We start from the raw sequence: 12,359 nt of genomic DNA on the forward strand, positions 1-12,359 counted from the left end.
TCTACATCTCCATTGGGAGAACTTTCAATTTATTCTCACACTCTGCTTTCTGCTACTTAACTACTTGTTCTTTATGAGGAGAGTCTAAAAAGTTAGCAAGATGGGACTGGGGGGTGGGTCTCTAGTGACTGGCATTGCCCCTCAATGCAGCTGAAGGCGTCTTGGTGACATTCCCATTCCGCACCATCAACCAAAGCCTCTGGGTGGTTTGCAAATTTATAATTCAAAACATTGCAAACAAATGCAATCAGAACCTTATAGCAATCTCAACACAATATAGAATAAAAGCCAGCACACGGCAGCGTTAAGTGCAATGTAAACCCAGTCAGGGGAAGTGATGGTCTCCCAATGGTCTTATGTGCTAAAAGGACCATAAGATCAGTGTCACCAGGTGAACCTCTCTAGGGTGTCTGCTGTGCAATAGGAGAATAGGAGAAAGCGGGAGGCGGCCTCGTATGAAGGTCTTGGGGGCCAGGCAAGTATATTCAGGAGGCCACAGTCCTTCAGATAACCTCACTGCAAGCTGCATAGGTTTCGAAGCGTGTTGGGGAAACCGGTGGCCCTCCAGCTGCTAGTAGGCTGACAGCTCCCACCAGCCCCACCCAGAATGTCCAATGGTTTGGGACAGTGGGAAAGTCCAGCAATCCAGGTTTAAAGTTTAAGGCAAACACTTTGAATTGGGCATGAAAAAGGACTGGAAGCTAGTGCAGATGACCAAGCAGTAGTGCGATGCCTGCCCAGGTCTGGACCAGCTGAAGTTTCCAGACTACGTAGAACAGGTAGTTCTCCAACCAGGAGGTTACCAGAGCCTGGATAACTCAGAAGTCTCTGATCTGAGTGTACACTGCTGGACCTAAGCATCCCCACCCCAAAATCGCACACCTCACAATTTTTCCAGTGTGCTGCAGCTGTGAAAAATACAAATGCCATGATAATAATCATCTTTAGGAAAGCAACTGAAAATAAGATGCTAGTACAGTGGTACCTCGGGTTACATACGCTTCAGGTTACATGCGCTTCAGGTTACAGACTCTGCTAACCCAGAAATAGTGCTTCAGGTTAAGAACTTTTGCTTCAGGATGAGAAGAGAATTTGTGCTCCAGCAGCACGGCGGCAGCAGGAGGCCCCATTAGCTAAAGTGGTGCTTCAGGTTAAGAACAGTTTCTAATTAAGTACGGACCTCCGGAACGAATTAAGTACTTCACCCGAGGTACCACTGTATCATAATGGCATTATGGTGCAGAAGCGTCTGGAATGCTGTACAGTTTGATTGCCTCAAAAAGTGTTTCACAATCAATCTCTTAAGGAGCAGAGCGGAAGTGTTTCCTATAAGAATTACCACATTAGAATATCCACATTGCCTGGCATTGGCCCAGACAGCAGTAGTTGATCTCTGGCGAATCTGGTTAATTCACACTCGCAGCTCGTCGCTAATCGAGGGATCAATAAGTATGTCTGAACTCTTGTTGCCGGTTTGTGCACTAGCGCTGTCCTGCTTATCCATGGGTACAAATTCTAATGGATAAACTTAAAATGTGAGAGTTAAGTTGTTCTGGATATGACCCCTGCAACCATTCCAATCGTGGTGGGACTCTGATTCACATGGATACATCCTTGGGTCACCCAGCTAACACCCTGTCAATGTTTTTCCATGTAAGTGGTGTCAGAGAGTTCAAGGCCTTTTTGCATTGCCAAATGGATCGCCCACAACATAAATTTAACCCACTTAGAACAGCCACACCTTCCCCCAAATAATTCTGGGCACTGCCGCTGAAGTGTGCTGAGAGGCCTCTATTCCCCTCATGGAGCCACAGTTATCAGGGTGACAATCTACTCTTCGCAGGGAACTCTAGGAATTATAATTTGGTGAGGGGAATAGAGGTCACCTAACAATTCTTGGCACCCTTAAGAAACTACACCTACCAGAATTATTTGGGGGAAGCAGTGATTGTTTATAGTGGTATCATAGTGCTTTAAATATATGGTGTGGTAAAAGGGAAAGGGACCCCTGACCATTAGGTCTAGTCGTGGCCGACTCGGGTTGTGGTGCTCATCTCGCTTTATTGGCCGAGGGAGCCGGCGTACAGCTTCCGGGTCATGTGGCCAGCATGACTAAGCCACTTCTGGCGAACCAGAGCAGCGCATGGAAATGCCGTTTACCTTCCCGCCGGAGCGGTACCTATTTATCTACTTGCACTCTGACGTGCTTTCAAACTGCTAGGTTGGCAGGAGCTGGGACAGAGCAATGGGAGCTCACCCCGTTGCGGGGATTCAAACCACCGACCTTCTGATCGGCAAGCCCTAGGCTCTGTGGTTTAGACCACAGCGCCACCCGCGTCCCTTCATATGGTGTGGATGTAGCCTAAATCAGCTAACCCAAGCCAATCAACACTCTCCCTGTGCCTGGGCCCCTTCCACTGCTATCCTCCAGCAAGCTGGAAAAAATATATTGAGTTATGAATGGAGGTGTCCAGCTCTTCCTTTCCTCCTCCCCTTTCTCAGTGGCCCGGTCTCATTCTGCATCAGAGTCCAGCCCCCTCTGCCTCCTTGGCTGGTGTGTGTCTCCTTCCAGACAGGAGGCACAGGTTTCCCTGGCGGTGGAAGGGACTTGTTCAGGAGTGGAGATTCTGAAAAGCACAGGACGGAATAATAGGCAGCAGGGGGAGAAGGCTTCTGGAGCCAAGAGGAATTAATTTGTGACGGCTATGGCTGGGTTCTCAGCCCTCGGATTACTTCTTCTTTCTCAGCTTTTGGCCTCCTCAGCTCAGGTAAGGATTGTTCTTTCTGCCTTTTCGAAAGGACAGAGCTTCCCAGCTGCAGTTTAGCTCCATCTTCTGGAACAATCATCCACATCTCCCCAAAAGAAAAGGACAGACCGTATCACTTTTCCGTTATGTATAGATAGGTCTGTGAGGTTTCAGCTTGAAAGCAGCAGGACTTATAGCTGGGTTGGTGTGGATAGGATCCAGGTACTTCCCTGAATAGCAATTAATCTTCAATGCTCACGTTTTCGTTTGCGCAGTCCTGATAGCAGAATATGAGAGCGGTCTTGGTCTTAGGAATCGGGCTGTGATTCAAAGAGTCTTTAGTGGTTATGACAACTGAGCTGTTTTCAAGATCCTTATCTATATGATTTTTGCAATGCTATTGTACGGTCCGTGTCATAAACCAACTTCATTAAACTTTACGTGTTTCTAAAATGGAGACACTTTTTTCCTCGCTATAAGATATTAACACTAAGATGTTGGGGAGTTGACTTGGAGAGTAACCGTTTTGTTTAACATGAAAGCATCAAGTTTCAGACGGAACAAAAACTCCAGTGTTCTGCATTTTCAGCCTTTTTGGAGGTGTGAGCTCCCCGCTCCTTTTCCCATCAGTTGATCTCCTTTGAACTAACTTTTAAGGGGGAAATAATAGCAAATTCTTCATCCAGCAGAGGTCCCATTCCTAAAGAGCACCCTGCAAGGAATATTAATTACTGAATTATGGGGGAATTAAAAGGATTCTTTTCTCTAAAGTTGCCAGTGACGTTTGTCTGCAGCCGGGTTCAGGAATCTAGAGTCGTCCTGTCCCATCCGTGAGCAAACCTTGCTGTACAAAGAAAGCTTTGTTGACCAATGCCTGGTTGCAAGTTACTCTCTGGGGCCTTTTTTTTCCACATAGAAAAGCATTTATAGCATTTCTCCCCCCCCCCCAACCTTAGCACCAAACAGTGCGTGCATTCATTGAGTAGAATTTGACGCAGCTCACAGAAATTGACTGCAGACCCCTATGTCTCCAACCTTATAGACATATTATAAAGATGGCAAATTGCAGACTGTTGTAACTTTAACTAATTCGCCACCACGACATTGGAAAGTGGTTCTGTAACACTCAGTAGGGTTAAGATGTGCAATTAGTGTAACTGGGAATCGTGCTTGCTAAATCTTTTCTGCGCTATAAATTCTGTGCTGCTAAGGAAGAAGGTCTTTGACCCATTCGCCACCAGGGGAGGGGGAGAGAGAGAAATCCTTTTGAATCTGCTGAGCCGCAAATTTGTCTGAAAGTTTAGAAATAGACAGCCAACAGGAACATACAGGTGAGAGATGGAAGCCACGTGTGGGTCGGAGAATCCGTATTTCAAAGGGAAAGAATTTAGGGCAGGGATACGAGCTGTTTGTAGTTGCCTTTGTTTTTAATGATGGCTGGTAAAATGTATTTTATAATATACACCATCCTGGTGTTGGCACTTGATGATGCATCTTTTAAACCAATTAAATAAAATGCTGAGGTTCAAGTCCCCTCACTCAGCTATGATACCAATTGAGTTGTTCGGAATAAGTGATTGCCATAATATTGGCGATTAGGATCAAGTGGAATGACCCTGAGAACAGAAGATACAAGCAGTGCCGGATTTACATATATGCAAAACAAGCTATAGCTTAGGGCCCCTGGGGCCCCCCCAAAAAAATTTTAAGGAAAAAAACCTTGGATGTACATTTCCAAAATATAAGATAAAAAATAATTACTTTGATAAAATACATATTTTGTTATGTGCAAATGGCTTTAGATATCTATTAGGTCCATAAATTACCATATAGCATATATTCAACACAAAAAAACCGACAATTTGTTGTTGACAAAGGACAGCTGGACATATAAAGGGCCCCATTACCTTCAGTAGCCGAGGGCCTCATCAAACCTAAATCCAGCCCTGGATACAAGTGTGATAAATTATAGTTGTGGAATGGGGTCCCCCCCCCCCATTTCTGAAAGGGTGTCGCTAAATTAAGGGTCTGGAATTGAATGTGTCCTTGTTTGAAAGTTCCACGAAAGCTAACCCCAGAAACAGGGCGAGGGGGAATTTGAGCAACATGTTTTAATGAAGGCTGGAGGTTATGTCTCCCTAGCATCTGAGCTGGTTAGGTTTCCACTCAAAGAGTTCCTTAGGTGCCTGTCCCAAACAGAAGGGGATTTAGAAGTCTCTGGTTGTCCATGAATTTCTTGATCTATTTCCTTACGTTTCACCTGATGCAAAGCCTCACTTTTCTCCCGCTTCCCTTCCCAGAGGCCAGGACCACGGGGCCCTCCTGGACCACGAGGACCTCCTGGAACATCTGGCAAAGATGGCATAGATGTAAGTATCTGAGCAGCCCAGGATTGGACCAAGCTTGAGGGAGAAATGGGCGGAGCATCGGTGGGCCAACCTAATAGGCTGAGTAGGATTACTGATGGGTCAACCTCTAACCTCCTGTCTGGCTTGAAGACTTGCTATTTATAGTGCAGAATGTGCCTCTTTCATCTCTCCTTCCTGAGAGAGTCTTAAGCAATCTTTTCTCCAACCTCAGAACATCTAGTTCGTCAAGAACATGGGCGCAAAATGACCACATCTTCTTGGACAGGCCTCTGCTTCTTGCTGGACGAAATGAAGCACCGAGATCATAGAATTGTAGAACTGGAAGGGACCACGAGGGTCATCCAGTCCAACCCCTTACAAATGCATAAATCTTTTGCCCAACATGGGTCTTGAACCTACACCCAGATAAATAATCCTTCATAGAATTAAACCTGAATATTACTTGCTAGGTTGATTTTTTTTTGAGTGTGTGCCTTGTTTCAATAAACAGGCGATGTCATATAACCTCTGCACAAGTTTAGAATCACAGAATCACGACAGATGGCCGTACCAGCATGAGCACTCAGTAAATCTCCCTGTCTTTCGTCCAGTTTAAACTGTTGTTCTTAAGCTTTAGAATTTATTGGTATTTGTTCTTGTTCTTGGTACTGTGCTTGTACTGTGCTTTTCAGGTCATATTCATGCCAGAAAATGCATGTACATTTTAAGCAAAGTGTGCTGTTTCGGAAGGAAGAGAAATAGAGAAGATGTATCCCACTGCTCAGAAGGGACGCGGGTGGTGCTGTAGGTTAAACCACAGAGCCCAGGGCTTGCCGATCAGAAGGTCGGCGGTTCGAATCCCCGCGACGGGGTGAGCTCCCGTTGCTCGGTCCCTGCTCCTGCCAAACTAGCAGTTTGAAAGCACGTCAAAGTGCAAGTAGATAAATAGGTACCACTCCGGTGGGGAGGTAAACGGCGTTTGCGTGTGCTTCTCTGGTTTGTCATGCTGGCCACATGACCCGGAAGCTGTACTCCGGCTCCCTCGGCCAATAAAGTGAGATGAGCGCCACAACCCCAGAGTCGGCCATGACTGGATAATGGTCAGGGGTCCCTTTCCCTTTCCCTTTATCCCACAGCTCAGATCCCACCGAACTGGGAACACGGGGGAGCCACCTGTGGCATTGCATTTCTTCCAGCGCATGATTCCAAATTTCATTATTTTATTGTTTAAAATTATTGAATTTACCTACTCCCCTTCATCTGAGGATGGGGGGCCGGACCCCAAATTCTTTCACATCTGCGCAGGTCACCCAGCTGCCAGCTGGGGGCGCTAGAAGCAATGCAACTGCAAAAGGTCTTCCTTCTGGGTCACAAGTTAGGAAAACAACAATCAGGATCGAGAGCAGGGCTAATTTCTACTGACGGATGCATGAGTCAAAACAGTTTTTGGAGAACCCAGCATGCACCACCACAAGCAGCTTCTCGTTTCGCTGTTGCCTTGGGAGCATAAATGCTTTGGGCTGGGGCGGCATTACCGGGATCTAGCAAATGCTCCCACCGGAGTAAGAAAGGGGAAGAGTCTCCAGCTCAGCGGCAGATCATCTGCCTGCCCTCAGAAGCTCCTAGCTTCAGTCCTTGTCATTTCAAAGTAGGGCTGGGAGAGAACTCTGCTAGAAACCCTGGAGAAGCTGCTGCTGCCAGCCAGTGTTGGCTATACTGAACTGGGTAGACCTAAGGCATAAGGCGGAAAGCTGTATTCCCTTTGCTTTGTAGGAAAAGGAGAAGGGCATTTTGAAGCCATCGCCTCTGTAGCCCCTGTTTCATAAAAAGGTAAAGGTAAAGGACCCCTGACAGTTAAGTCCAGTCGCGGACGACTCTGGGGTTGCGGTGCTCATCTCGCTTTACTGGCCAAGGGAGCCGGCATTTGTCCGCAGACAGTTTTTCCGGGTCATGTGGCCAGCATGACTAAGCCGCTTCTGGCAAAACCAGAGCAGCACACGGAAACGCCATTTCCCTTTCCGCCGGAGCGATACCTTTTATCTACTGGCACTTTGACGTGCTTTCGAACTGCTAGGTTGGCAGGAGCAGGGACCGAGGAACGGGAGCTCACCCTGTCGTGGGGATTTGAACCACCGACCTTCTGATCGGCAACCCCTAGGCTCAGTGGTTTACACCACAGCGCCACCTGTGTGCCTCCATGTTTCATAGAATCATATAATTGTAGAGTCGGAAGGGGCCATTTAGCACAGTGCCCTGAAATGCAGGAAACTCTTGCCCAATGCAGTTCCATACGGTCTCTCGCCCTCCTGAGCAGATTTTCGGGAGATCCAGTGGGCTTCAGACGGAAGGAGGAAATTGCCTTCCACTTCCGCCAGCAAAAGTGCCCTCTGAGCATTGTTCCACTCATGCGAGTTGTGAACTAGGGGGTTGGACTACATGACTCTCAAAGTCCCTTCCAACTCTACAAATCTATGATTCTAGGAAAGTTTTGTACAATAAACCCTTCCCATCCCCACCTCCAAAAACACACACACTGATATTCTTGTCATGATCTAACAAGGTAATTGCTTAGCTTAGCTCCTAAGAATAGAACAGCTGTCAAATGGGAATTGATTTAACTGACATTAAAAACTTGTGTGTGTGTGTGTGTGTGTGTGTGTGTGTGTGGAGGGGGGTTAATCCATTTTTAAAATGTATTTGTGTCTGAAGTTGACTTTTATGTGATCATATGATACAGATTTCACAGAAATAAACAAGCTTGTGAAAAGGGATTTTTGCTGAGCACCCTTAAATATAATTATTAGCGGCTGATTGATTAATTCTGACCTCCCCCCCCCCAAAAAAATGTTTTTCTTCTTGTCTGTTCTACGAGGATCAGGAAGGTGGATTCAGAGGACTGGGACCCACAGGGTAGCTGCTTTTAAAAGATGTTAAATGTCAGCATGTTGCGAGTTGGTTGGTGCTTAAGCCTCAGACCTAGTGGCTGAACCTAACATACCCCTCTGCCAGAGCTCAGCATCTGCAGACAGTCCTGGGTTCAATCCCCAAGCAGGGCTGGGAGTTTTTCTAGCTTGAAACCCTGCAGAGCTGCTACCAGTATGTGTAGACAGTACTAAGCCAGATTGCCCAAACGCCCGACGCAGTGCGAGACAGCTTCTTCCTATGTTCCTCTGCTACCGAGGCTTTTCCCATGGGAAGGGGCTAGCTAACTCCAGGCTTAATTGCACGATCAGAAGTCAGCAGGTCACATGCAAAAGATTCCTGTGTTGCAGGGGGTTGGACTAGATGACCCTTAGAGATCCCTTCTGACTCTGTGATTCTGTGCTGAAGGTGAAATGCTGAATCCAGCTCAGGGTGAGGGCATTTGACATGATGTGCAGACCTTGCTTTGCCCAAAATTGACATTAGGGCCAAACCTATTGATTAGGCGGATGTGTCACAAAACAGCATGCAAGCTTTTCAGCTCAACAGAATTCTTCATGGGGGCAAGCAAAGCAAGGAGGGAAACTTGCCAATGAGAGGAATATATTATTGGTGTTTTACAACTTTCTGACTAGTTGCAGGACCTTAGCCAGGCCTAGCAGAGTACACGCAGAATCCACGGAAGCAATTGGCAACTTGGCTGCAGACAGGATAGACGAAGCAGGAACCAGGAACTTGTAGTTGGGTGTTTATTATATACAGTGGACTATTTACAGGAACAGAAGATGGATCTTTTGCTAGCTCTCTCTGATATGACTCACAACTCCTACACTGACACAGAACTCTGAACACTGAACTCCTGAACTAACACATTTCAGTTAGTAGGCCATTAATTGTCACTCCCTTGAGAGAGCTTGAGCGGTCTCCATGTCTCTGTCAGGGAGCGGTCTCCATGTCTCTGTTATCACCAGGCAGACTTACTCCTTCAGATTGCCTTCTGGCTGTCTGCCAAACCTTAATTGACTCTGTGTGAGTAGCTGCACGTACACAGTTTCCCAACATATATTCTCTGAACGAACATTCCCAGCCATTAGTGAGTAAAGCTACCTGGTGTGGATCTTAGGTAAAGGGACCCCTGACCATTAGGTCCAGTCGTGGCCGACTCTGGGGTTGCGGTGCTCATCTCGCCGAGGGAGCCGGCGTACAGCTTCCGAGTCATGTGGCCAGCATGACTAAGCCGCTTCTGGCGAACCAGAGCAGCGCACAGAAACGCCGTTTACCTTCCCGCCAGAGCGGTACCTATTTATCTACTTGCACTTTGACGTGCTTTCGAACTGCTAGGTTGGCAGGAACAGGGACCGAGCAACAGGAGCTCACTCCATCGCGGGGATTCGAACTGCCGACCTTCTGATCAGCAAGTCCTAGGCTCTGTGGTTTAACCCACAGCACCACCCGCATCCGGGTGTGGATCTTATTTTAACCTAAAATTAATCTCCAGCTTTATTAATATGGACACAGCTTTCCCCCTTTCCTGTTTTCCACCTACCAAGGAACCTGTGTTAGGCCAAAGGGCCAAGACAGACCTGGGCTATTAGGTGGATTTTTATATTTTAAAAAATGAGGGGGCCGATCATTTGCACGCTCCTCCTTGCTGGCAGTCCCAGGTGCAACCTGCAACCTGCAACCTGCACAGCACCTTGCAGAGTAGCCTCATTTTGATGTGTACTCCTCCATTGCCCCCCGAGACAGAAGGATGCTAGCCGACCAACCAACCTGCACACACACACACCCAGACTCTCTTTGCTTTATGATATGGTAGCTGTCAAAGAAGAACAGGTTCAAGAACGCTGCCACCTAAGGGTGAGAAGTCAGATGACCACACACATTGACGATCTTGCCAACTGTTGAGATCCAGGAAGATCTTTTTTTAAAAAAAAAATAATTATAAATTTTATTAGTATTTTCCACACAACAACAACAACACAAAAAAATTCGAAAAATAACAATACACAAAACACAAAAACCGACATTCAAAAAAAGAAAAAAATCCATATCTTACAAGTTAATTATATAAACACTAAAAAGAAAAACAAACATTGACTTCCACCAATCCCGCAGCACCTCTTTTACCTCTCATTGTGTCTTCCTGTTTTCCTTATCATCTCTATCCTAGCATCCAGATATAAATCCCTCTTTCTTATCCTTTCACTTCACAAGGTTATTCCAGACTCAGCCAGATTTCTGTCCTCGAACCTTGGCTTTTAAGGTATTCATTTAGACACTCCCATTCCTTTTTCACTTTTTGTCTTATTATATCTGTCAATTTGGCTAATTCTAAATATTCTGAAAGCTTACATAACCACTCTCCCCTAGTGGGTAACTGATTTCCTTTCCAATACTTAGCCGCCAGGATTCTTGCTGCAGACGTCGCATATAGGAAAAATTTAGTTTCGTCTTTTGGAATATCATCATTTAAAATTCCTAGAAGGAGGTTGCAGAATCTCCTCCATTGGAGATTTTTCAGATGGCCATCCGTCATGGATGCTTTGATTCCTGCATTTCATGGGGTTGGACTGGATGACACTTGGGGTCCCAACTCTCCAATTCTGTGACCCAACACCTACCCCAACCGCAGTTCCAGCAGTCTATTTTAGTGATCTAGGCATCCATCAGGCAAGAAGTTTGATTAGATGAATTCAGCAGGTCCCCTGCAGTTGGAGGACTCCATACTCTTCTAGACATAGGATCAGACCAAAGGCATCAGGTGTGGGTACCCCTTGGTCTTCCAGGTGTTGCTGAACTACAACTCCCATCATCCTTGGCCATTAACCATGCTTGCTGGGGCTTCTGGGAGTTGTAGTTCAGTAGCGTCTGGAGGGCCAGAGGTTCACCGCACCTGGCCTGCCTTGTCCTTTCTCCCACAGTGGGCAGGCTGGTTCATTTTGCTTACATTTATATTCTGCTCTCTCGTGGAATGCAAGGGGAACGATAGGGTTCCCAGGAGGTATCCCATCCAGATGATGATGATAATTATAATTAATTTATTATATATATCCTGCCCACCTGGCTGGGTTTCCCCAGCCACACTGGGCAGCTCCCAATGGAATATTAAAAACATGATAAAACATCAAACATTAAAAACTTCCCTGAACAGGGCTGTCTTCAGATGTCTTCTAAAAGTAAGATAGTTGTTTATTTCCTTGACATCTGATGGGAGGGCGTTCCACAGGGTGGGCGCCACTACCGAGAAGGCCCTCTGTCTGGTTTCCTGTAACCTCACATCTCGCAGGGAGGGAACCACCAGAAGGCCCTTGAAGCTGGATCTCAATGTCCGGGTAGAACGATGGGAGTGGAAATGCTCCTTCAGGTATACAGGACTGAGGCCGTTTAGGGCTTTGAATTGTGCTCTGACCAGACCCGGCTTAGCTTCAGCATGGTGGTGGTTTCATAGGCCTTCAGATTTTGCTTGTGTTTCTGCTTATTCTCTCATCCCAGAGGTAGCATAAAGCCATCACTAGGAGTAGCCACCGATATCCATGACTTTGCCTCGTTCTTTTTTAAAGCCATCTGTCTGGGTGGTACAACTTAGCTTGCTCTTGGCAGCAAATGTGCCTACATTTTTCTGGACACGTAGGGCAACTTATAACAAATTTATTTTTCAAACAAGGAATGTTTATTTTCTTTATTTTGTTCCATTCAAGAATCACTTCCTGTTAACCATCTCAAAGCAACTGAACAATTTATGCATCAGTCTTGGTTGGTTGGCATCTGTCTGTTTCGAGAGACAAAGGAGGAGTGAGACTTTGGGGGTGAAGTCAAACTGTTGGAAGGCTGCAGCGCCTGCTGTTGCTGCAGAGATCGATAGGGGAGAGACATGTTTTGTTGCAGCAGGGGCAGATGAAGGCGTCTGGTTGTGCTGATGCAGATGCATCATGGCGTTTCTTTTATCTGAGTTCCTCCCAGTGGTCATTGCTCCTCTGGTCATTGCTGTGGATGCACGACTGCACTGTCTTGTCTCCAGGCCGAGCCGTCTTACCCATAGGCACTAGGGGTGCGGGGCACCTGGGCACTGGGCTCTGAGGGGCGCCAGGCCAAGAATCTGTGGCCCAAGAGTTGAGTCCAAGGAAGAGCCTGCCGGTCGGTTGGAGTGTTGTGGTGGGCTCTTCTGTTGTGGGCGGCTCTGCGCCGCGAGTTCGGGGGCAACCGAGCCACCGAGACGCTGAGGCGGCCAGCTGGCTCTGCCCGCCTGCGTGCCTGGGAGCGGGCAACCTGGGTCAGGGGGCTGGCGCCGGGTGGATCTTTGCACCCCAGTGCCGCATATGCTTAAGACAGCCCTGTCTCC

At 47.0% G+C, this 12,359-nt stretch overlaps 1 protein-coding gene across 2 annotated transcripts in view; it reads left to right on the forward strand.

Annotated features, from left to right (window-relative positions):
* The first annotated feature begins 1,587 nt into the window (after positions 1 to 1,587).
* COL9A3 (collagen type IX alpha 3 chain) overlaps positions 1,588 to 12,359 on the forward strand; it is a 71,149-nt gene continuing 60,377 nt past the window's right edge. Inside the window, exons 1-2 of one of the 2 annotated variants that reach the window (XM_083618668.1) lie at positions 1,588 to 1,653; positions 5,048 to 5,116. In XM_083618668.1, the coding sequence (XP_083474794.1) occupies positions 1,603 to 1,653; positions 5,048 to 5,116 (120 nt within the window). In that variant the 5' untranslated portion in view covers positions 1,588 to 1,602. Of the gene's footprint in view, positions 1,654 to 2,554; positions 2,769 to 5,047; positions 5,117 to 12,359 lie in introns of those variants that run through there. The other variant, XM_083618667.1, reaches the window with a different exon arrangement.

Source organism: Podarcis filfolensis, assembly GCF_964270895.1.
Source record: "Podarcis filfolensis genome assembly, chromosome: 6".
In the NCBI taxonomy this organism is placed as follows: domain Eukaryota; kingdom Metazoa; phylum Chordata; class Lepidosauria; order Squamata; family Lacertidae; genus Podarcis; species Podarcis filfolensis.